Here is a 23,073-nt window from a genome sequence, read left to right as displayed (position 1 = left end):
ATGCCAGCTATCGAGCTGGCGTTGCCGCGAAAACATTGCAATTTCACACGACGTATTCACGAGATGTTACCAGCGAGTCTTTCATTGATAATTTTCCGCAATGGTGGTGTACATTTGATCGGTTCGCGACTCTCTTACGGAGCTAGCTATGAAGCCAATGGTCCACGAAGAACTCAGATATCAATGGTTAATTTGCCAAAGTGCTTCTGATCCCACATGTACTGGTAGGCTTCCTTGGCCTCCGCCAACTTGAAAACCTTCTCGTCAACAACAGGCAAGATGTTGTTTGCCTCGATGGCCCGATTCATCTCCTCGAATTGCAGGCGCGATCCAACCAACACTCCCCGCACAATGCTACCAGTGTTCAAACACTCCAAGAATGTAGGTTGTTTCTCCCCCCTGACGCCTCCCAGGAATCCGATGATGGTGATGATGCCGTCGCGCGCGATCGCCTTCAAGCTCTGGGTCATCGTGTTCGGCCCGCCCACCTCGAGGACGTGATGGACGCCACCGCCGCCTGTGATCTTCTTCGCCGTCTCGCCCCAGTTCGCGTCCTCGCGATAGTTGAGCACGTGGTCCGCCCCCAACTCCTTCAAGCGCTGAGCCTTGGCCTCAGACGACGTCGTCGCAATCACCTTCGCGCCGGCGGCCTTGGCGAACTGGACTGCGAAAATGGAAACACCGCCGGTACCCTGAGTCAAGACATATTCCCCGGGCAGCAAGGGCTTGAGACCGTACAATGCATTCCATGCGGTCAGACCGGCGCAAGTCAGAGTCGCTGCTTGTCGAAAATCTACGTTCTTGGGCATGGCTACGAGGCCATTTTCGTCGAATGCACCGTATTCTCGAAGACAACCATCGACAGTGCCACCGAGGCCGGTCTTGATGGAGTTAGCGTCGAGAGATCCTGCGAGATGGCCTTGGTTGAAGAGGACGACAACCTTGTCGCCTTGCTTGAACCGGCTCACGTTTTTGCCAACGCGCTCCACGGTCCCGGCTCCATCCGAGGCAGGGACGACATTGTCTGCAACGCCGAAGGAGTACTTTCCCTGTGGAATGATGAGGTCGCGGTAGTTGAGGGAGGAGGCGTGAACTATAATGGTTATTCCATGTTAGAGTGACTCGAAGCGGCGAACAAGCGTTCAGGAGAAATGGCTAATGGCTGATGGCTGTGTTCACAGTTTGTCTCTCTCCTCTAGTCCATGTTGCTGTCTTGATGCGCACACTCACATTTCACCAGAACGTCTTTGTCACCGAGCTCCGGCACGGCAACATCTTTGAACTCGAGAGAATCGAAGCCGCTCTTGCCGGCCACAAACCAGGATTTCATCGTCTGAGACATGGTGATGGGCTTGTTTGGATTCGTGTATGGTCAATCGAACTGACCTAGTTAGAGCGACGAGATCGTTTTTCATATATATATAGGTAGTACACTGCGATTACCCAATTGTTCGTTACCTAGGTATGTTTGAGCAGATCCAATGATGCCATATTTACCGTGGCAAACTAAAACATAGCTACCTACCTAGGTAGGTAGCGCTCAGAGTTGTGCACTCACCTTCGTCATCATTGCGGAGAATAGCTTTACCACCGATGCCATCTCTGCCACCAAAAAGCTTGCAAATGTACGCACAGCCTACACAGCGGAGAAGACTCCGATAGATCCGCAACATCCGCTGCGGATGATTTGCGGGGCGGCAATGGAGCGAGCCTCCTCCTAATTAGATGGATACGGAGGTAATCATATGCAGATCATTAATTCGGATGATGTTCGGAGGAGCGTTTGAGGAGCGCCGGTCCAGTCCATCTGCTGAGACATCCATCACGTGCAAGCTGCTTCAAAGGTCAGCATGTTGGTGTAAATTATGACGTCAAAGCTTCCGCCCGAGAAATGGGCAACTGTATCCGGGGGTGCCGGGCAACTTCCGTAGTACACCTGGCATACAGTCGAGAATATAAAGAGAGAGAAATGTTCGAATTCCTTCATCCGGATGGTCGCCTGTGGAAGCTTATCATGGCGAGGCGAGCGTGTCGTATTTTCGCGTGATGGTGATGAAGATTTTGTTAGGATTTTATTCAAACTGCCCGAAATTCCGGTCCAAACGCGCTCGGAATGAAGCTTGATGGATGAGGTAATTAAAGTTACAGTATCATCATCGACCTCCAAGAACACCTGAGGTGTCTACGGGATTGTTGATAACACATCTGAACTACAGACCTCGAGAGGCATCATGTATACGCGTATATAGGCCGGCAGCTGGCGTTAACTCTCCCATCACCATGCGATATCTCGGACACATGGTCTGGCACGAGTGAACCACTCGCGATGTCCACGTTGTCATGTCGGAAGAACGCGCTATGGGTCAATGATGCGAGAATCGCAGTTGCCTAAGCTGATCGTCGAAGTCGGTTATACTCAGGTGGATCCTTCGTCGCGGCGTTTGCAGTGGTGTGTAGGTAGCTCGGCTGTAAAAATTAAACACATGGCTAAAATATTGTTGGACTCTCTAGTGTTTCTGGATGCAGTGTGTGAATAGCCCTGCTAATCCAGTTTGGGAGCTATTTCACGGTCAGCCCTAAAATTAAGGCCGCCCCGAGTCAATGGATCACAGGGATACACCTACGTATCTTTCCTATTCACTTCTCGATATGCGAACATGCACACGTCCATCAATGCACAAGCCCAACACCTGCACCCTCCACATTGCGCACCCTGGGCATCCATCCAAATTTAGGTTCCAAGATGTATGAGCTGTCTCGCCAGACGATCAAGCTTTCCCAAGCTCACGGCAAGCACGGCCATCGCTCCTCGATTGTGGCCCCATTACATCACATGAAATGCTGTGTGATGTCGAGGTGCCAACATGGTGCAGTTACAGATGGCTCCGACCTGGTCGAATCTTACATCGCCGGTCTTATACGTAATCACACATGAGGGCCTCGGACGATGTTTCCGATTTCAGTAATGATTTGTTGTTGCATACCATACAAGATTGATCCTGTTCGTGTGCGCTCCATTCATCAGACATGACCCGTATGACATCAGAAGCAAGGCGTGGTATCGTCAGTCCAACTCCTCCCCGGCTCTGCCTCCCGAGATAGAACGCATATATATACATAAGCATTGAATCTATGATTGCATTTTGGAGACATTGGCCTGGCATTACTCTCCAGGACGACAGCGATCCTATCCCATTTCGAAGCGCAGCTTTCCAAACCGAGAATCGACTTCACGTCCGTCAACATGCCACTACCACGACTTATTGCATCGTGCCTTCTTTTGGTCACCACAGTGAGCGCGCAAAAGGGCTTCACATGTCCCATTCTGGGCAAGCAATGGCCTGCTCCGACCAACATCTCCACCGAGCCTCTTCTGCTTGCTGCTGCCAAGAATCTGACATCGCAAATAAACCAGCTCGTGCATGGTGACGGCCCAAACTGGAATACAACAAGCTTCTCTATAACTGTCTTTAGTGCATCGGAGGATTCCTTTGCTTACGAATATCATCGAACCGACCCAACCGTTCTACATAGCAAGGCCGGCGTGCGCAATGTCACGGCTGACTCTGTGTACCGCATTGGGAGTGTCTCCAAACTGATGTCGGTGTACCTCTTTCTGATCCAACTCGGGGGTAAACACCTCCACACGCCCGTCTCCCACTTCATTCCGCAGCTCTTGGCCCACGCCAACTCGTCTCTGGGTGATCTTGATGTCATCCATCCCAATTGGCGAGACATTACTGTCACAGACTTGGCCAGTTATCTCGCCGGTATTCCGAACGACTGTGAGTTTTCCCGTGAGCACAGACTGGAATTTTAGTACTCATGACACTATAGTTGCGTACGATTTCTCCATACCTAACCCGGCAGCCGATACCGCGTCACTGTTAAATGCAACACTGGGCGTATTTCCGCCAATTCCAAAATTCGATGTTCCGTCCTGCGGCTTCAAGGAAGGCAACGATTTTGTAGCTTGTAGCAGTGAAGGTCAGTATGGCTCCGCACCCCTACTGGATCACGACTTACGACGATGGATTTATGAGTTGACATCTCTCTCGAAAAGAATTCATTCAAAATGCCCGGCAATTGCAACCAATCTTCGCGAACGGGTACACGCCTATTTACTCCAACATCGGGTACGCTTTACTAGGGGTTTTCCTTGAGAAAGCTGCCAATAAGACTATGTCGCAAATTTTCGATGATCAATTAGTCCGCCGATTGGGATTATCGAATGCGAAGTTCGACGCTCCGTTTGAATCTTGCAAAGGCGTCATCCCTGTCAACGAAAGTGTAACAGGCTGGGTTCCTCAGTATGGTGCTTATGGAGCGTAAGTCAAAGCTGATCGAGACAGAGACGCTGGTATCAAGACTGACCAGCGTATTTTCTTCTCAGAGCTGCTAGCAACTTCGCCTCATCGGAAGATATGGCCAAGATCGGCAGGTCCATGCTCCGCAACTCGCTCATCTCTCCTTCACTCACGAGGCGCTGGCTCAAGCCTACCAGCTTCCTTGAAGACTTTTCACAAGGTGTTGGTCTTGCTTGGGAGATTTTCCGTGTCAAGGTTGATGACCACTCGGTCGCCATTTTTTCGAAGGGCGGTGATGGTAAGTGGACAGTTTTCTGTAACTACGTGGCTGTTGATTAAACTTTTAACATTCATCTAGTCGGCGTCTACCATACTTCCTTTGCTATTATTCCCGACTACAACGTTGGCATCAGTGTCATGACCGCCATCGATCCGGCTACTGATGGTATTCGAGTTAAGGTCGATGGTGCCGGCATTGTCGCCTCAGTAATTCTGCCAGCAGTTGCACAGATTGCCAAACAACAAGCGACACGCAACTTTGCCGCTCGTTATGTTACTCATGATGGCACCAACTCTTCCTTGACACTGACTACCGACGATTTACCTGGGCTCAAGTTGCAATCATGGATTGTCAACGGTACCAATTTGTTTGACTTGTTCTTTACTAAAGATGGAAAGACGACTAGCGACGTGCGTCTCCTTCCCAATGAGCTCTATCCTACATCTTCTGGCAAGGTAGGCTTCACGGGCACGGAATTACCCTTCATAGAGCCGGCGGCGAATATTGTGGCAAACGGAAGCTTCACGGACTTGTACTCGCTCTGCCGGGAATATGAGGCGCAATCCAACTACATGTACGGAGGCGTCGATGTGACGGAGCTGGTGTTCAACGTCAATGCACAGGGCAAGGCTTTGTCGTTCCGTCACCTGGCGTTGAGGAAAACATTCTATCGAGCGACCTGAGCTTTTGGGTCGCGGTCCCCAATTCATACTCGTCAGCGTGATTACCGACTCTATCCATTCCAGGTTCGATGCTGCTCTTGTTTGAGCCAGTTTTAGGACTGCACGCAACAAAACATAATATGAGCGCCTCAGATCAACGGTTTTGTTTTAATGCTTGGTGAATGGCTCTGCCGAAGTGCGTCGCGTCGGGGATGCCGCAATGCCAAATTAGGCAATACCGCAATTTGTGTGCCATGATGATCGCCCCTCTGTATAATAATTACCTAGTATCATTCCTCGAGTTTTATCAATGAACCATTTAATTTTAGCCCAGCTCTCTGCAAAAGTATGGAAATAACTCGCCTCATACCGGCCGGCCTGCTGGGTCGCAGGGCGAATGTGCAAAGCTGCAACCGATGCGCTTTGCGGCATAAGATCGTGCAGTTGCAACAAATCCGTCATCGGACGTCACCTAAATTCACCATCACGAAACACTCGGGTGGCCCGCGCGGTAGATTTCAAGATGTGCTCAGGATTGCGATGCAGAAGGTCAGGTCGGAAATGGATGGTGCGGACTTTGTGCGCCAGAAGGCAGCGACTCAGAGCTTTTCGCAAATATGGAACAACTTCAAGATGAGCATCGACCAATCTGTGCGTCACGGAGGCAAGGGAAACCTTTCAAGAGACTTGGCAGAAGCCTATAAGCACAATAAGATGGACAATATGGAGACATACATTCGCAGAGCTTTCTATAACCATTTGTTCGATGGACAATTCTCGGAAGCAGACGTGGCGAATCAAAAAAAGGTCGCAGACTTGCGTTTCCCATCAGAATGGTACCCGAGGACCCGTACGATGACTAGAAAAGTCTTTTTGCATGTCGGCCCGACCAATTCGGGCAAAACGTACCAGGCGTTGCAGAGATTGGAGCAAGCCGAGAGTGGAGTCTATGCCGGCCCACTCCGTTTGCTCGCACACGAAGTGTACTCTAGAATGAACGCGAAAGGGAAGAAATGTTTACTTCTCACTGGGGAAGAGAAGCGGAAGCCGCCTGATGAGGGGGCCGAATCGACTGACAAGATGTCTGACTTCAATCTCATCTCGTGCACAGTGGAGATGTTCCCAACCCAACGCTTGGTGGATGTGGCTGTCATCGATGAGATTCAGATGATCGGCCACGAGGATAGAGGCTGGGCGTGGACACAAGCATTCTTGGGGGTTCGGGCGGAGGAAGTCCATCTTTGCGGAGAAGAGCGCACAGTCCCTATGATTGAGGAGATCTGCGCATTAATCGGTGATGAATTGGTGGTGAATCGTTACAAGCGTCTCAGTGGCCTGGAAATGGCCCCCGAGTCGCTCAACGGCGATCTCACGAAGCTGCGGAAAGGTGACTGTATCGTCAGCTTCTCTGTCATGGGGATTCACGCGCTGAAGAAGCAGATCGAGAAAGCCACAAGAAAGAATGTCGCCATCGTATACGGGTCTCTACCGCCGGAAACACGGGCGCAACAAGCACGACTCTTCAACGAGCCTGATAACAACTTTGACTTCTTGGTCGCAAGTGATGCTATCGGTATGGGTCTTAATCTCGCCATCAAGCGTGTAATTTTTGAGTCGTCCGCGAAGTTCAACGGCCGCACGCTACGGACATTGTCTGTCGCCGATACGAGACAGATCGGAGGTCGAGCCGGTCGTTTCCGAACATCGATACAGGTCAATGAAACTCCGGTGGACCCAGCCACAGTCCATGCACAAGCCGAGTCTGCTGCCGCATCCCTCACAGAAGGTAAAGCCGTGGCCGAAACATCCAACCTGGATGTTGAAACGCCCACGAAAATCGCCTTACCTGTCCGCAAAGATGAGTCCGTTGGTATTGTTACCACCCTCGACGCTGTGGACTATCCGATCATCAAGAAAAATATGGCAAGTGAACCGCTCCCTATCGTTAGTGCCGGCATTCTTCCACCCTCGCACATTGTGGAGCGTTTCGCTTCTTACTTCCCTCCTCGCACTCCGTTCTCCTACATGATGACCCGACTACACGAGCTGTCACAAATGCACCGTCGATTTCACCTCTGTGAACTCAAAGACGTCTTGTGGATTGCCGATCTAATCGAGCCTGTGGAAGGACTAAGTGTCGTCGAGAGGCTCACAATGTGCTCTGTGCCCGCCTCCAAGACCGACGTTCATCTGTGGAAAGAACTCCTCCCCGCGCTCGCCCGCGTGGCAGGCAGCCAGCGTGCTGTCACGCCTGCAGATATCGAGGAGATGCCGCTTGAAGTGTTGGAAGCGCCCGACCACACCGACGGCCGAGAGTATCTCAGGGACCTCGAACGTCTCCACAAGGGTCTCGTTGCATATCTTTGGCTGGGCTATCGTTTCTCGGGAGTTTTTTTAGGTAGACCAATGGCCATTCATGCCAAGGAGCTGGTCGAAGGCCGTATTGAGCGCGTGCTGAGCAAGATCAAGATCGATGAGGCGAAGCGCTTGGCTAAGAAGAACGAACGCGCCCGAGCGGTCGCGGAGGCCGAAGCAATCGAGGCGGCGATGCGGGCCGCGGAGGTGGAGGATCTTGTTGGTCCAGAGCCGTCATTTGAGGGCTCTGCTACCGAGATCGACAGCGATGCTGGCATAGAAAATTCGCAAATCGTGTCCGCAAGCGATGCCACGGGCGGGAACGAGCCACTTGGACTGGCTGAGGAGGATCTGGCGGAGAAGATTGTCAAAACTTCTCCTAAATCAGAGGATGCAGATGAGACAGCTCAACCGCGTGTCTCTTCTGGTTCGGTTTAAGGCTTTATAAGATCGCCGCGTCATATTTTCTGATGAATAATGATGAGTTCGTACCATACCATACCACATTTTCATTTCAATTTTCAACGTATTTATTCCACCCTTCTATCTTGCCACTCTCTCTTCTCACATTCGTATGCCGTACCGTTGCATCCTATGTTGGACGCGATGGGTTCAGCCCTGTTGCCCAGCAAATGCCTTGTTTCGCTTATCACACAGCGATTGCAGTCCTGTCATTTTCAGATAGATGATGTATGATAAGACCATATGCCGGACTGTGCCTATCTGAATCCCCGGAGGTTTATCAAGAACTACTGCAGTCTGCCACTAGGTTTCCAGCGTTGACCGGCACGAAATATCCATTGCGAAGAGAGGACTCGCTCGTCGTCTTTGGTAGACTAAAATTCTAGTGGTCCACTGGTATTGTGGAGATTGGGGCACGTATGAGCCATGCTGTATCCTCCAGACGGAGTGATCGAAGGCGTTAGGCTTTATCATGGGAAAGATTGTCAATCACTGCTGGAGCTTCCATACATATACGATGGCTGTAGATTTGATGTAGACGCGGGTTTCATAGAGACCTCGGGATCCTCGAAACTGAACAGTTGGAGTGATGAATTTGGCTCGACTTTCCAGCTCGTGCGCCTTCGTAGCTTCCGGGATTTTTTTATCAAGCTTCATGAAAAGCATGAACCGACGTATGGTGAATACGCTGCTATCCGAACAAATTGCACTACCAAAAACGAGAACTATGATGCCGACAAGTCTCATAAAAGGTGGCAGCCAGGTTCATCATTTACATTGTTGACCTCCACAATCCGAGCCAATATACAGTACATCATCGAGGAGACCAATATGCAATTGCAAAACCGACCTTGAGCATAATCGACTTGAAGATTCAAAAAGGCCCCAAACATGGCCACAAAGACGAACGTGATACATGCACCAGCTCGCCCATCATACATCCTGCGCGGACATACCGCTCAAATCCATGCTGTGCTGTTTCTTCATGACAACTCACGCCTTCTGACGGGCGATGCGGACGGCTGGGTGATTCTATGGCACACGACGAGCAAGCGCGCCGTCGTGGTCTGGCGAGCACACAATCATTCGATCCTGGGTTTTGCGGCATGGGCGCAAGATAAAATCATCACGTAGGTCTTATATAAGTCGACATGCTCCTCGAGTGTGTATCAACGTGCAAGAACAAGCGATCATGTTAACCCGTGTGCTCTTTAACACAGACACGGTCGAGATAACAAAATATATGTCTGGCAACTCCGTGTAGGAGAAGACGAGTCCCAATTTTCGACCATTCTTCCGATTGAAGATCTCACGACCGAGCGCAAGCAACCCTGGTTGTTGTATACACTAGATGTCAACGCGCTGAACTTCTGCTCTTTCGCAACGTGCACTGATTTCGAGTCCCTTCCTGGTGCCGATCAACAGACAAGTGAGAGTCCTTCAATCTATCTCGAACGTATACTGATCGCCACACCTGGCCTTGAGGATGGCCACATCAACATCACGCGTCTTCCAGACTGCTCTCGCTTCACTACCATTCCAACCCCCAAAGGAACAAATACAGGCATGGTTATGGCATTAGCTCTAACAAGCCGGACCTCAACCTTGCCGTCTCCCTCATCATCTTCGAAGACGATTTACGTTGCCGCAGGCTACGAAAGCGGCCATATAGGTCTGTGGAAGCAATCTCCTGTGTCTAGTACAGCAAATCTCCGCCATCAGTCCCAGGCAACATTTCATCTGATTTATATTCACCACTCGCATACTCAGCCTATACTTTCCCTCTGTTTCGATCCCGAGGGGACAGTCTTCTATACGTCCTCGGCGGATGCACTGATTGTCCGGCATCGTTTCACTGCGGCGGGTACTTCTCAAGTTCCGCCATCTTCATCTGCTTACAGTCAGGTGCAGACGGACTCACTACAGACTCGCCATGCAGGACAACAATCTCTTGCGATGCGTTCAGACGGGAAGATTTTCGCAACAGCGGGTTGGGACGGTCGAGCGAGGGTCTATGTAGCAGGAGAATCAGCTTCGGACGGTGCGCTTGCTGGCGAGGTTGGTAAAGTGCGAGAAGTGGCAGTGTTGAGGTGGCACCAAGAGGGCTGTTACGCAGTTGGATTTGCGCACGTGCAAAGTGAGGAAGACTCAACCAATAAAAGTACATCTTTGGAATCTCAAGGACAAGTAGACGATGGTGTGATCTTGTCTGTGGCGGAGCGGAGGGACGCAGCGGCGAGAAATGCACATTGGTTGGCGGTGGGTAGCAAGGACGGGAAGGTCTCACTATGGGACATATTCTAGGGGACGACAAGTCTTATACGGCAGATTGAGGATAATTATCACCGGCTTGCAATGCAATTCGGATCTTAAGGACACGCAGACATCTATCTTCGTCCAGATTTTCGGTCATGTCCAACAAACAGGCTTAGCCCAAATTGAATTCGGACGCTCCACCCATGGCCTTGACTCTCGCGAACATCTTCCGCTTCGCTTCCCGAACATCGGTCTCCCCGCCTTCGACATCATCACCACCTGGTCGGACACCACTGCCAGTACCTGCCGAAGGCTTCCTCGTGCCGCCAGCCACCATTCGTCTCGCACTTTTCTTACCATCCTTCTTATTTCCACCTTCGCCTGGCCTTAGACCGGGAACCCGGATCACGCCAGGTCGGTCCCGCAATGCGAACGCTTTGGCTAAATGTCCAAGATGAAGCGATTTCATATCGAAAATATGGCGCTCGGTGGCGACGTGGGTTGCATAGGCACGGATGTGGCTCTGGTAGGCTCGCCGAGCCTGCTCGAGAAGGAGAGCTTGCGCAGGGTTTGAGGCAAAGCTATTCTTTTCACTTCGCGACGCGGCGTCTTCCCCAAGCACGCTGCGCTCAAGGTTCAACTGTAACTCCGTGGCAGCATCTTCCCAAGCCCGCTTTTCGCTTGCACTGAGCGTATCTGATGATGAGGACGTGGAAAATCCTTTTCGTAGCAGTTCGTCGGCGTCATGACGCGTGAGGTTGGCGCCGACTTCTTTGAGTATGTCCACATAGCCTTCCTCACAACCAGGCATGAGAAAGATCAACGCGCGACCATCCCGGCCTGCACGTGCTGTTCGACCAATACGATGGAGATGCTCATCTTTCGAGAACGGCGGGTCATACTCAATGACGAAATCGATGTTAGGGAGATCCAGACCACGAGAGGCAACGTCAGTACAGAGTAAGACGGATGGTGAAGTGCTCTGGGCAAAGGCGGCGAGAGTACTGGTTCGAGTAGCCTGTGGAAGAGAGCCGTGAAGACGGAATACCTGTGTTGGTGGGTTTGCAGACGACGTAAGTAAGGTGGAGGGGGAGGATGTGAGTGTGTCTGGAATGGTGGTGCCTTGCGGAATCTTTGAAGAAGGGAATGAGCGCTTCTTAGGATTGTCTTTCTTGTTTACCGGATTTCGGGCTTCCAGAGATTCTGCGGTGCTTTCCTTTGGCTCGATTTGTTTTGCTTTGTTACCGCGAGAAAGCAGCTCGAAGTGAAAATCGACGCTGTCGGCACAACTGATGAAGACAATAGTTTTCATGACGCTGCCCTTGCGTTTGAACGTTTGCTTCAACAGGGCTATCAGCGTGACTAGACGCTGCTTCGGCGGGACCAGGGCATAGCTTTGCTTGAGCTGCGCAGGGGCCGAAAACGTGGTGGCAGCGATTTCACTCTCCGCAGTGCCCTCTGCAACTTCTGTTGGATCAACTGCAATGGATACCGGATCCTTGAGAGAGATACTTAGCAACTGTTCCACGCCCGACTTGATTGTTGCGGAACACAACACTGTAGTCCTCCGCTCTGGTAATCCTGGAATCTGCTTCTCTTGAACCTTTCTGGCTCGGAGATTGAGGACGCTGACAATCTTCTGGATGTCTTGCTCGAAACCGAGTTCCATCAGACGATCTCCTTCATCAAGCACCAGCCATCGCACGAGACTGACGTCCAGGACTTCAGTAGTGTTCAGATGATCCGCCAAGCGACCTGGTGTAGCCACCAGGATGTTCACGCCCTTCCTGAGTCGCGCCTTCTCGGACTTTTTCTTCTCACCACCAATCACTGTGCCCTCGACGATCCAATGACATGATGACAAAACGCCTTCCAAAACAGTGCTAATCTGTTTGCTCAATTCGCGAGTAGGAGCCAAAACTATGGCAAACAGGCCACTATTTCGCGTGAAATCCTCTCCGGACTCCTTCATCGTCCTGGAGATGGTACTGATACGCTCGACAATCGGTAGTAGATATGCTAAAGTCTTTCCAGAACCGGTTTGTGCTTGAATGAATGCGTCCGTGTCAGCATGGCATAGTTGCTTGATGGCTTGTGACTGAATCGCCGTGGGAGCTTTGATATTCAACTTTCGCAACAAATGGCTTGCCAGCGGCGTAGAGAGTCCCAATGAAGTGAAGTTCGCGAGTTCGTCATTCAGTGGGGCGTTCGAGGGTTCCACGACATCATTTTCGTCTGCAACCGGTTCTTCGATATTTTTGACGGCCGTTGACGTGGGATTTGAAGTAAAGAGCGACGAGACGAAATCCCCTGGTTTATGCTTGCTCGAAACGTTTGGAACACCAACTCTGGCTCTCTTGGGTGGAGGTCCATGTTCAGAAGATTCATGATTGCTGTTTGATCTGGGTTTCTGAGTCGTCACTCCAGCAGCCCTGTCGAGGGCCTTTTGCCGTCCCCATTCTGCGGATTTTCTTGCGGTCAACCGATCTTTCCAACTTCCTCCCTTGAACGCAGCTTTCGGAGTAGTAAAAGCATCCGATGGCAGTTGAAAATTCAAAAGCATTCCATCATCACCCATTTTGTCTGTATACACTGCTTCATGCAGTACTTGATCGGAATGTGTCGGAGGCAGATTGCACGATTATATCGCCAAATAAATTTCGAGTCGCAAAAGCCTAATCAGCGTTAGTTCAGCTTGCTGAAGTTGATGACATCAGCCACACGGCTCTCAGCCACAGTTAAATCAGGGAGCGTGTCACAAGCCACTCCGCTCATCGTCATTCTGTTGCGGCGGCTGCTGTCAAGTTGTCCCGCATTCTGGTTTTGTGACATTGAACTGCCCAGGTGAACAAAGTTATCGTTCGATCACTCCGCCGATTTCTCGACACCGCAGCATATTGCGCATACTATCAGCGACCACGCCCGATCACCCAACCACCACCGCATCGCGTGACAGTGCGTGTATACAATCATCAGGCCTGACGTTACGACATTGGCCGAGGCATTCGCGGGGATGGCTGTCTCTATCATCGAGGCACAACGAGAGAGTCAGCGTTCAACATCCGAGTGCTTGTCATATGACTGTATCTTAACAAACCATCCTAGTCATTCTCAGCACAATCAGTCAAATTACCCGCGGCGACGTACGTTGACGACTCGGTGGAAGATTGTTCGGCAGAATCTAATGCGCCAGTGTAGTGGAAGGTCCTTGTCCTCGACCACGATAGCAAACGCCTGATCGACAATGTGTTAGAACAAGATGCGATCTTGAATGAGAACATCACGAGTACGACGCGCCCTCTCCTGTGTGCTTTCGCGGTCCCCAGCTTCGCCTGACTTACTCTAGATATCGAACAGATCACGGATCGACGAACAAATAATCGAGATGTCGATGCCATATACCTGCTCACACCACACCCCCACATCGTGGACTGTGTCATGGCAGATTTGGATAAGAGAAAGTATCGCAGCGCATATCTAGTATGGACATCGTGTGAGTGCTGATCGAGCATTGATGGTATTGGGCAAAATTCTAAGATTGGAATCAGTACTTCACCCGACACTCAGAGATCGCATCGACAAGTCACAAACGGCACGGAGCCAAATCAGACTCTTTAAGGTGCTGAACGTAGAGTTCTACCCGCGCGAGTCCCATCTTATCACGTTCCGTGACCCTTGGAGTTTCCCGACGTTGTTCCACCCAGCATGCTCATCGCTGATCCGTCAGCATCTGGAAGATATTGCTCAAAAGGTATACGAGAAGGTCACACACAAGCTTTCTGATTTCATTTGACTAATATGTGCTAGATTGTGGGAGTCTGTGTTTCACTGGGTGAATATCCCGTCATTCGGTACTATCGACCCAGAGCCGCCACACACGAGGCACAGATACTATGTTCGCATTTGGCCAAATTTGTTCAAGATGAGCTGGATTTGTACGCCAAATTCCATGATGACTTCCCGCCAAGAACATCACGACCGCGTGGGGCGCTTTATATCGTGGATCGATCGATGGACTTGTCTGCACCACTGCTCCATGAATTCACCTACCAGGCCATGGCGCATGATCTACTCCCAATAAAAGAAGGGGACAAAGTAACGTACCGTACTCTGGTCAACGAGGGTCAGCCTGATGCTGAAGAGAAGGACGTTGAGATCACTGAGAAGGACAAGATCTGGATTGAGAATCGGCATCGGCACATGAAAGACACCATTGAAAAGTTGATGTCTGACTTTCAGAAATTCATTCGCGATAATCCCAATTTTACTAAATCTGGGGATGCAGCGAGCTTGAACGCGATTAAGGATATGCTGGCTGGTTTACCTCAATTTCAGGAGCTAAAGGAGGCATATGCCCTGCATCTCAGCATGGCACAAGAGAGTATGAACCGTTTTCAAAAATACAAGCTCGCGGATCTGGCTTCGATAGAGCAGGTAAGAAGCGCTTTTAGTATCTCAGACACCCTTGTCGCTGACAATTGCGAAGATACTTGCCACTGGGCTTGACGAAGAATACAAGAAGCCGAAGGGCCTTGCAGATCAAATCGTGCGCATGCTTGACGACGACGGTGTCCGACCGACGGATCGACTACGTGTGCTTATGCTATATCTTATTTTCAAAGACGGACTACTACCAGCTGACACACAAAAACTTCTCCAACATGCGCAATTGCCAGCTCAAGATGGCGAAGTCATTCGAAACATGGATTTGTTGGGTGCCCGAACAACGCGAGGCTTGAAAGACCCCCGTCCTGCACCTGGTCTACTATTTCCGAGGAAGCCAGTGCCCGCCAATTTACAAGATGAGTACAGTCTCAGTCGTTACGAGACCGTCCTCCAAAATCTGCTTGAAGCCCACGGCAACAACACCCTCGACGCAACGCTATTTCCCTACACGAAACCGCCGCTTGACATTGGCGACGATCCGACAATGGCAGCAAACCCCGCCGCCGCTGCGGCTTCCCTCCGAACAACTGCGAAACCTACTTGGGCTCGTAATAACCGTGCCGCGAACTCAAACTCTGCCTCGGAGACTCGCCAAAGAGTTATTGTTTTCATGGCAGGTGGGGCTACCTATTCCGAGTCCCGCGCGTGCTCTGTAGTCGGCCGCGGGTCTTCGGGTCCCTCTTCAGCTGGATACCAACAGCAGCAACAGCGGGAGATCTACCTCGTCTCGTCGCACATGCTTACACCACTTTTGTTCATTCGACAACTGGCCGATCTCTCCACTGATCGACGCCGCTTAAACATCCCCGCGGATTTGCCTAAACCTGTGGCTCCAAAGCATTTGTTTGAGCCGGATCCACAGCCCAAACCTGTTGCTCCACCATCACAACAGCAGGCTCCGGCAAGACCCCACCATGCGCTCCCAACCCAAGCTATGAACCAGATGAATATCAACAGTGCAGGGCCGTCAGCAAACAGTTCTGCAAAATTGTCAAAAGAACCAGCTGCCGAGAAAGAGAAGAAGAGGAAGGGGCTGCTTGGCTTTGGAAAGAGCAAATCCTAGCAGAATTTACCATATTTCATGTTGCTTTGATGACTTGCTGACGCTTTCGTTTGTCTGCGTTGCGCTGCATATACTGCTAAAACGGATTGATCGACAGCACGTTCAATAAAGAAAAGCATTTGTTACTGTGACTAATACATATCCTGCTGATTGAAGCAAACCCGAGATTATTTAATGTAGAAATCAGATCGGCATGTTTCTCGGCACTCATCCAGTCCGTTGCTCTATTCGACGAGACACCCCTTGGCCCTCTAAGTCTGGGCATCAAATTGCGACAACCAACACGGCGCGTACCATCTGGAACGAAACCGGCAGAGTATTCCGCATTGAATACCGCCATAAAGCTGCCTGATTCCCCAGCGCATTGATGATAAGAACTGCTCAGCACGGAGCAATTCATTCATCAAGGCAAAATTACCATAGTTGGGTACCAATCCCGCGTGTGGAGCGCACCCACCACGCTATACCAACCACCGAAACCGCCGTGACTGCTACGAGCGCCTTGAGGATCCGCGCATTCGTGACATGCTTCATCATCGCGCCCACTTCGATAGCATTTTGCATGAATTCCTCGGTGCTGTTGACGCGCGGGAAGGGCCAAGCAGGCTGCTCATGGCCGAGAAACTTGCAGAGTGGGTCCCCTTCAGAGGATATTTGGGTCAGCAAATCTGCGAGAATTGAAACAATATGCACAAATCTGCTGGGCGAGACATTCGGCAACAACTTACAGCCTTCCTTGACATTCATGATCAGTAAATTATCGGCCGGCACCAGTCGACGAATCTTTTCGATGTGCGCCTGATAGAACGCCTCGGAGTCCTGCGTAGTCCCCTTTTGCGCATCGGCTAGCAGCGTCTTGTAGATCTCCGCTTCGGCCACCATCGTCTGCATAAGTCGATCGACGGGTCGCGTCGCAGGCTGGAACCAATTGTACACTATTGACAGGCCCTTGGGGGCAGGGGGGTTCACGACGCTAAGGGCATATTGCACGATCGTGTTCATCTGGCTGTCGACCCATTGTTGGGGTGAGTCCCGCACTGTTAAGATCACCTTGGCGTCGGGGTATGCTTCCAGAAGCTCTTTGTCGAAGAAAACACATGGAGAGTCTGTTACGGCCTGGTCAAGAATCGTTTCAGCTGATCAGTGCTCTTTTTCTGGTCATGAGAATGGACGGCCAAGCAGTGCCGAAAATTGCAAAATTGCTAGCAGACTGCGGAGTCAAGAACTTAAGAACCGCTGAGGAAACCACGTACCATACAATGGCCCAGCAATTGATCCCATTCCTTGCGTCCGAACGTTTTGCCTTCACCATGAAATTTGGCCCGTATGGCATCGATCCACATCTCGGCATCCCGAGGGTTTTCCTGGAGCACGGAAGCGAAGTGATACACGTCCTCATAGTGCAAATCAAGCAACGCCTGTCGCAAGGATGCCGTCCCTGTACGTGAGAGTCCCAGGCATAGGACCTTCATTGGTACAACGCGCTGGCAGGTCCGGCGGTCAATGTTGGTCGACGACACGAAGCCTGCGACGGAGCCAACGATTGGTCGTCGAGGGCTAGGAGCGGCCATGGTGACAGAGGAGATTCTTGGGGGGACGACACCAATTGTACTCAGTAAAAGCCTTGGTTTAAGAAAGGAGCGTATGCCTTTCTGGCCTCTCGTTTGGTCGTGATCTTTCCGCGCCGTCTGGTGTTATGAATCAGGGGAAACTAGCAGATGTGTCAAGGTAATGATGGAGATATTGATCGAATCGATTATGGGAACGGTGTTTCGGTGTTGGGATACATGGGGAGATTTATCAGAATTTATCTAAACCGACATGTACCTCCAAGATTAGACATCGTGTGGGGGGAAACACAGCCCTCGAAGAGCACATTGAAGAGTGATCCGTCAAGCATCAGGCCCGTGTACTGATTGGAAAGGAGGCGGGGCCTGATGGGCCTCCTTAAAGGCGACGGTTCGCCTGATGATAGGTGTCTCGGCGACCCCGTGATATCGACCGCGGCTGTCAGCGGCCAGTTTGCTCCGTGCAAAAGGCGTTGTGGCGCTGATCGTCATAAGCACTAGCAGCATCCTGGCACGTCGTCGCTGTAGGGCAAATTTGGTTGCAGACTCCACCCTCGTTGATGAATAAACACGTCTGCCAATACCGGCTTCCTTACTTGAAAAGATTCGAACGGGGATTGAGCAGACCAGGAAACGTTTACACTACTATCCGGTAGCCTTATTTCGATCTGATTGTCTCAACAGGACATCCATGTTTGTGAATCAATTGCAGTGTCGTGTATTGAATCTAGAATGTGTGAGCTATGGTCAAAAACTTGTCATTTTTTGCCCTACTTCGACGTGTCAGGTAGATGGTCCAAATTCCCGACCTGGCGGCGAGAGCGTTCAAATCGAGAGGGAGTGTACACGACTTGCCCGCATGGACGTGAGCTGCCAGAGTCTATTCTTGGTACACTTTGGCAGGATATCAACACCCCGAATCGCGTGGCCAATGATGACTTTCTCACCCAGGGCTGGCCCGGATGTGATGGGCTGGAACATTAGAATCGGCGATTGCGGTCAGCCTGGTTCCGCAGGACTTCGGTGTGAGATCGATGATGGGTGACCGAAAAGACTAGCATCTACAAACACGGAGCTCTTGTATTCGACCCAGATAAATCACGGTGCTTGTTCACCACAATGCACTGTCTAGTTAAAGCCTCGAATCAAGATTTGTTATCACTTCGCGGCGTTTGATAATCAATTCTTCGATACACGAAGCCATAGGACTAGAACGTATAATTACGCGGGAGCGAGATTTACAACTAAATGCAGGGACAAGTCTCTTTGCTTAGAGATGCCGCCATTAGACACCTCGATTCTGCACCCCGCCGGCACTCATGACGCCACGACCAAACCACTCTCCCAAGACTCCAAAGCGATCGCGTTCGCTCTGCTTCAAGCTTTCCAAGAACAGCTCGTGTCTGTCCGCACTCTCAACCTGAGCCTCATGGGTCTGGCGTACGATGCGATTCTGCGGCGCACACAGCGGACATTCGATCTCGGGAGCGTTGCCGACGTCCCAACCCTCGGGAATGTTTAGACAACGTTGGTGGAAACTATGCTTGCAAAGGAAATGCACCGTCGGCAGTTCAAGCGTCATGCCACACGTCGAACATCTGGTGGCCGTGAACGACACCGGCTTTGTGTTGAGTTCCTCGCTGTCCTTTTGTTTCTGAGTGGTGTCGGCACGATACTCGGAGATCATGCGCCGGTTAGACGCGATCTCCGCGCGTTCACGCGATACAGTTTGTGAGAGGTAGCGCTTGACTAGACCCATTGTAGCCACAGAATTCAGAGAAAGAGTTTGAATCACTTGAAGAGGTGCCATGAGACCGTCCTCATCGATCCGCTGTAGCACGGCGTCAATCTCGCCACCAGCTTCCTGGAGGATCTGGGGCGAGCTGGTGAAATAGGCCAATGCTGCAGGGTAGAGCTGTGGCTCCTCTGGGCCGTACTTCCGCAAAGCTTTGATCGCACCTGCAGTGTCCTTTGCGGCCGTATATGAACGGAAAATGTCGAAATGGAGGCCATGCTTCTCGCTCACAAGAACAGTGCCATCGCGAAACTTCTCTAGATCCGATAACAGAAGTACGTTTGACGTATCAATCGCGACATTCTTGTCTTCGATAAGCTTTTTGGCTTTTCTTTCCCATTCGGTCTTCTCTTCTCTTTCACTCGAGCCCGCCTTGTGAAGATAGATCTCGAACAAGGTCGTGTGAAGGTCTGTCCGGTTCTCAGCCTTGAGTCCATCACTGGCAATGCATGCTTCGAGGAAAACTATAAATTGGCCTGGATGATCAACGAAGGCCGAAAAAGCTGTGCGGGGTTTTGGGACAGTATACTCGATGAATTCGCCGAGGGACGCACTCTCCACGACCTCCATTTGCGTCGCCTTGTTCTGCTGACTACTGCGTGGTCGCAGCATGGATGCAGTGCTCATGTAGGGCAATGGTATCAATGCAGCAAGACTCTGTGCTGCTGATGTAGCTATGGACCCGAACCCGGCAGCTTGCTGCTCCACTGGCACGTCCTTCACAATGACTGCATCTTTCTTGGGCGTGTAATTCCCAGTGAAGTAGTCGATGAAGAGCTGCGTTGTTTCGGAAGGACAATGCTCGAGGAGAACTGTCCCATATCTCGAGATATTGGGATAAGTGTCTAGTGGTTCCAAACGCACAATATACGCGAGAGCTTCGGCGTACTTCTTGAGATCCTCGATGAGAATGTCAACGACAAGACCATGCTCATTGTGCCGGCGTGCGAGGAAGGCAGCTTGATCGTAGTACCCGCCCTGCCGACACATCAGAATCGCCGTGTCGAGATCGAATTTAAGCTCGCCAGGTTGCTTGATGAAGTCCTCAAGCTTGTCAATGTCTTTGAGTTTGGCATAGCAATTCAAGAGTAGTGTTGTATGATCGGACGTCGCTTTGTGATGTTCGTGCAACTCCTCCAAGTACTCAATGAGATTTCGTATTCGCTGGTGATCCAGAAATTTGCGAATGATCTGTGAAGGTTCGGTATTGTCGATTGCGCTGAGATATTGCTGCATGGCAGTATCATAATCACCACGCTGGTAGAGATAATCGCCGTATTTGCGGAAGATATTATTCTGATGAGCGGCATCAATCTTGTACCGCTGGGCCATCATGATGGCTAGAACGTACTCATTTCTCCCATAGAGAATCTCCAGCTTTTGCTGAAAAGTCTTCTCATGGTAACGATAGAGCTTTCCATTTACCGTCAGGAGGAAGATGTCGCCCCAAATGCTGAAGACTTTGTGAATCTGACTCGGCACCTGTTCGGTATGCGCGATAAACTTCAATTCGGTGTGAAGCACAGTGAAACTGCTTGATCTGAAGATTTGGTCTGCTTTGATGCCACCGAATGCTCGGAGAGAGGTCGCAGGAACAGAGTTGCTCTCGGGAGGCGACGCGATCACAATGTAATCTTTGCAAACTCCGACAATGTTCTTGACACCCTCTTTGGCGAAAGAAGCGGTCTTCCCTCGCAACCCGTAGGTGTAAATAGCGTCGGTACGCGCGACGACGATTTCGTTTGATTGCGGATCTTGGGTCATGCACCCAACTGCACAACCATGTTCGTCCAACGTGCGCGCTGGTGTACCTTGGGCCTTCCCTGATATCGAAAGAGCTAGCAGCCGTGAAGTCGTCGCGATGTACAGAGAGGTAGTGTTGGCTTCTCGGAACTCTAGTCCAGTGATTGGCTCATCAGATTCAAAGACAGTCCGCTGCTTGGTTCCTCGATCGTGAATGAAGTCACCACGCACAACAGTGACCGTTCCGTTAGCGAATCCCACGGCTAATTGCGCCAGATCGCTCGTCACAGCGAATGCCGAGACTGGAAAGTTGCGCCGGCAATTCTGAACGACCAACGTGCATAAGCATCTGGGCTGTCCAGTCTTCTTCTCGTTTTGGTCCAGGGTCCAGACTTTCAGTTCTGGTTCATGTTCGAGCGTCTCCGCGAGTGTCAAAAGATACGGTGTGTCGACTAATTGAACGGCATGCGTCACCGATCCAGCATCATGTGCCTTCCAGGATCTTGATGATTTGAAAGTCTGGTCTATCAGATGGACATGACCGTTTGGGGTGCCCACTATGATATTCTTGCTGCCTGCAGAGATGCCACCTATCGCGCTTTGCTGTTTATGTTAAACATCAGGTCGGCAGTGTCGCAATCAACGTTTCACTTACATCTAGAGATATTACATCTTCACCTTCTGGAAGTCGAACTTGCGACACATCGAAGAACCGGAAGCTTTTCCACTGGCGCATGGATCAGTATGTACGTAAATTAAGCGTGAGCGCAAAACACGAACCGATGTCAATGCCATCTCAATTTGTAGCCATTACCATTATCATTTCATGATTCGTATCGCACGTCGTGAGCGACTCGAGCTTGACCGATGGCTGGGTCGCTGATGATGTCGGCAAGCAGCCCGGGCGTCGACTTCTGCGCTGTAGGGTCAGCTACGCGTTCCTGTTCACGCGTCTCGAGACGAAGCTTAAGCCCCCTCCGCATTGGGCTATCATCGTTCAGTCTTAATTTGCGCCATTCACAAAATCAACATGGACGAAGAGGACGATGACTTTTACGGCCCCGGTCACGACGAAGATGACAGTAGCACAAACGTCAAACGGGAAAACAACGGGGAGGATAATGGCGAACAAATGGACGTGACCGATGATGGTCAAGCGAATGAGGACGATGACGACGATGATGATGATGACGACGACAGCGACGACAGCGACGATGTACGCAGGGTCCGATGTATACTTCTTTCAGTATCTCCAAACTAATATTCTGCCCCGTGTAGGGATTTCAAATAACACTTGAAAAACCCGAAGGCGCAAAGCCCAACCCACCAGCCGGCGCAAAACATCTGCTTCGCCCAACTGGTGTTCGCACAGCCTCTGGCACCCCAGATGTCCCGCAACCGACAGGGACGCCCACAAATGCCTCTGAACGCAGCCAAGGCAATAGCGCGCAACCACTCAAAGTTGAATCACAGCGATCAGCAGCGCCATCAGCGACCAAAGGCGTCTTAACTCACGGAGGAAAAGAAGGCAAAGACTTTCCCGAAGTACGGACGAGCAGCATCGATGTCGAAGCGAACCCGATCTGGGGCGGCGATAACGGCAAGCCATTGATGGAGGTCGACATAGACGCCGATCTCGCCGAGCACAGCAAACCGTGGCGGCTGCCCGGCACAGATCAGACAGATTTCTTCAACTACGGCTTCGACGAATACACGTGGACGCAGTACTGCGTACGACAACAGGCGATGGCCGGCACAATCGCACAGCAGAAAGACGCAGACGCACAGATGAAGGCCTTCTTCGGCGGCGGAGGCGGGCCACAAGGTGCGGGGGCAGGACCGGGAGGAGGCATGCCAGGTATGCCGCCGGGAATGCCAGGGATGCCGGATCCCGCGCAGATGATGGAGATGATGAACCAGGGAGTCATACCGCCCGAGTTTGCGCAGATGATGCAGATGGGCGGCATGCCCGGGATGCCGCCGTTCGGTAATGGTCCGCAAGGCGGTCAGTTCAACGGCATGGGTGGTCCGCAGCAAGGCGGTGGAGGCTACGACTCGAACCCCAATAGTGTCTCACCGCAGCCACCAGGACAAGGAGGTTTCCAGCCGCCGACTGGACCGTCGGGAGCTGGTGTG

General features: G+C 51.3%; 10 protein-coding genes across 10 annotated transcripts; 5 read left to right on the top strand and 5 right to left on the bottom strand.

Annotated features, from left to right (window-relative positions):
• Positions 1–28: 28 nt before the first annotated feature.
• K489DRAFT_381657 (NAD(P)-binding protein) lies at positions 29–1,388 on the bottom strand. Its single transcript, XM_033605182.1, has 2 exons — positions 1,231–1,388; positions 29–1,093 (listed from the first exon to the last, which is right to left on the bottom strand). Exons 1-2 carry the CDS (start codon positions 1,340–1,342, stop codon positions 174–176), a joined length of 1,032 nt encoding a protein of 343 aa, XP_033458705.1. The 5' UTR covers positions 1,343–1,388; the 3' UTR covers positions 29–173.
• A 1,752-nt stretch (positions 1,389–3,140) lies between these two features.
• Positions 3,141–5,565, top strand: K489DRAFT_381654 (beta-lactamase/transpeptidase-like protein). The gene is made up of 5 exons (XM_033605181.1): positions 3,141–3,785; positions 3,838–3,987; positions 4,064–4,328; positions 4,394–4,605; positions 4,666–5,565. Exons 1-5 carry the CDS (start codon positions 3,245–3,247, stop codon positions 5,268–5,270), a joined length of 1,773 nt encoding a protein of 590 aa, XP_033458704.1. The 5' UTR covers positions 3,141–3,244; the 3' UTR covers positions 5,271–5,565.
• K489DRAFT_381653 (P-loop containing nucleoside triphosphate hydrolase protein) lies at positions 5,551–8,109 on the top strand. The gene has a single exon (XM_033605180.1). The coding sequence runs from the start codon at positions 5,598–5,600 to the stop codon at positions 8,040–8,042; it is 2,445 nt and encodes an 814-aa protein (XP_033458703.1). The 5' UTR covers positions 5,551–5,597; the 3' UTR covers positions 8,043–8,109.
• Positions 8,110–8,957: 848 nt separating this feature from the next.
• On the top strand, positions 8,958–10,559 carry K489DRAFT_426548 (WD40 repeat-like protein; the record flags this gene model as incomplete). Its single annotated transcript, XM_033608288.1, has 2 exons — positions 8,958–9,196; positions 9,287–10,559. 2 exons carry the CDS (start codon positions 8,958–8,960, stop codon positions 10,368–10,370), a joined length of 1,323 nt encoding a protein of 440 aa, XP_033458702.1. The 3' UTR covers positions 10,371–10,559.
• K489DRAFT_381651 (DEAD-domain-containing protein) lies at positions 10,365–12,956 on the bottom strand. Its single transcript, XM_033605179.1, has one exon. The coding sequence runs from the start codon at positions 12,898–12,900 to the stop codon at positions 10,495–10,497; it is 2,406 nt and encodes an 801-aa protein (XP_033458701.1). The 5' UTR covers positions 12,901–12,956; the 3' UTR covers positions 10,365–10,494.
• Positions 12,957–13,181: 225 nt separating this feature from the next.
• K489DRAFT_340927 (Sec1-like protein) lies at positions 13,182–15,964 on the top strand. Its single transcript, XM_033602273.1, has 7 exons — positions 13,182–13,369; positions 13,428–13,465; positions 13,521–13,608; positions 13,669–13,815; positions 13,871–14,073; positions 14,130–14,756; positions 14,809–15,964. Exons 1-7 carry the CDS (start codon positions 13,336–13,338, stop codon positions 15,829–15,831), a joined length of 2,160 nt encoding a protein of 719 aa, XP_033458700.1. The 5' UTR covers positions 13,182–13,335; the 3' UTR covers positions 15,832–15,964.
• Positions 15,965–16,038: 74 nt separating this feature from the next.
• On the bottom strand, positions 16,039–17,126 carry K489DRAFT_253360 (uncharacterized protein). The gene is made up of 2 exons (XM_033599978.1): positions 17,090–17,126; positions 16,039–17,041 (listed from the first exon to the last, which is right to left on the bottom strand). Exon 2 carries the CDS (start codon positions 16,831–16,833, stop codon positions 16,246–16,248), a length of 588 nt encoding a protein of 195 aa, XP_033458699.1. The 5' UTR covers positions 16,834–17,041; positions 17,090–17,126; the 3' UTR covers positions 16,039–16,245.
• K489DRAFT_381649 (uncharacterized protein) lies at positions 16,811–17,738 on the bottom strand. Its single transcript, XM_033605178.1, has one exon. It carries the CDS (start codon positions 17,400–17,402, stop codon positions 17,058–17,060), a length of 345 nt encoding a protein of 114 aa, XP_033458698.1. The 5' UTR covers positions 17,403–17,738; the 3' UTR covers positions 16,811–17,057.
• A 738-nt stretch (positions 17,739–18,476) lies between these two features.
• Positions 18,477–21,811, bottom strand: K489DRAFT_402524 (vacuolar protein sorting-associated protein 11). The gene is made up of 3 exons (XM_033607051.1): positions 21,718–21,811; positions 21,593–21,664; positions 18,477–21,540 (listed from the first exon to the last, which is right to left on the bottom strand). The coding sequence occupies exons 1-3, from the start codon at positions 21,730–21,732 to the stop codon at positions 18,685–18,687; spliced, it is 2,943 nt and encodes a 980-aa protein (XP_033458697.1). The 5' UTR covers positions 21,733–21,811; the 3' UTR covers positions 18,477–18,684.
• A 236-nt stretch (positions 21,812–22,047) lies between these two features.
• Positions 22,048–22,699, top strand: K489DRAFT_340920 (uncharacterized protein; the record flags this gene model as incomplete). Its single annotated transcript, XM_033602272.1, has 2 exons — positions 22,048–22,153; positions 22,216–22,699. Coding segments are annotated over exons 1-2 (567 nt in total), but the record flags the coding sequence as incomplete, so codon positions are not given.
• Between the last annotated feature and the right edge of the window lie 374 nt (positions 22,700–23,073).

This window comes from Dissoconium aciculare, assembly GCF_010015565.1.
Source record: "Dissoconium aciculare CBS 342.82 unplaced genomic scaffold K489scaffold_8, whole genome shotgun sequence".
Classification (NCBI taxonomy): Eukaryota; Fungi; Ascomycota; class Dothideomycetes; order Mycosphaerellales; family Dissoconiaceae; genus Dissoconium; species Dissoconium aciculare.
The sequence above is the reverse complement of the archived record's forward strand: the minus strand, read 5'-3'. Positions and strand labels throughout refer to the sequence as shown.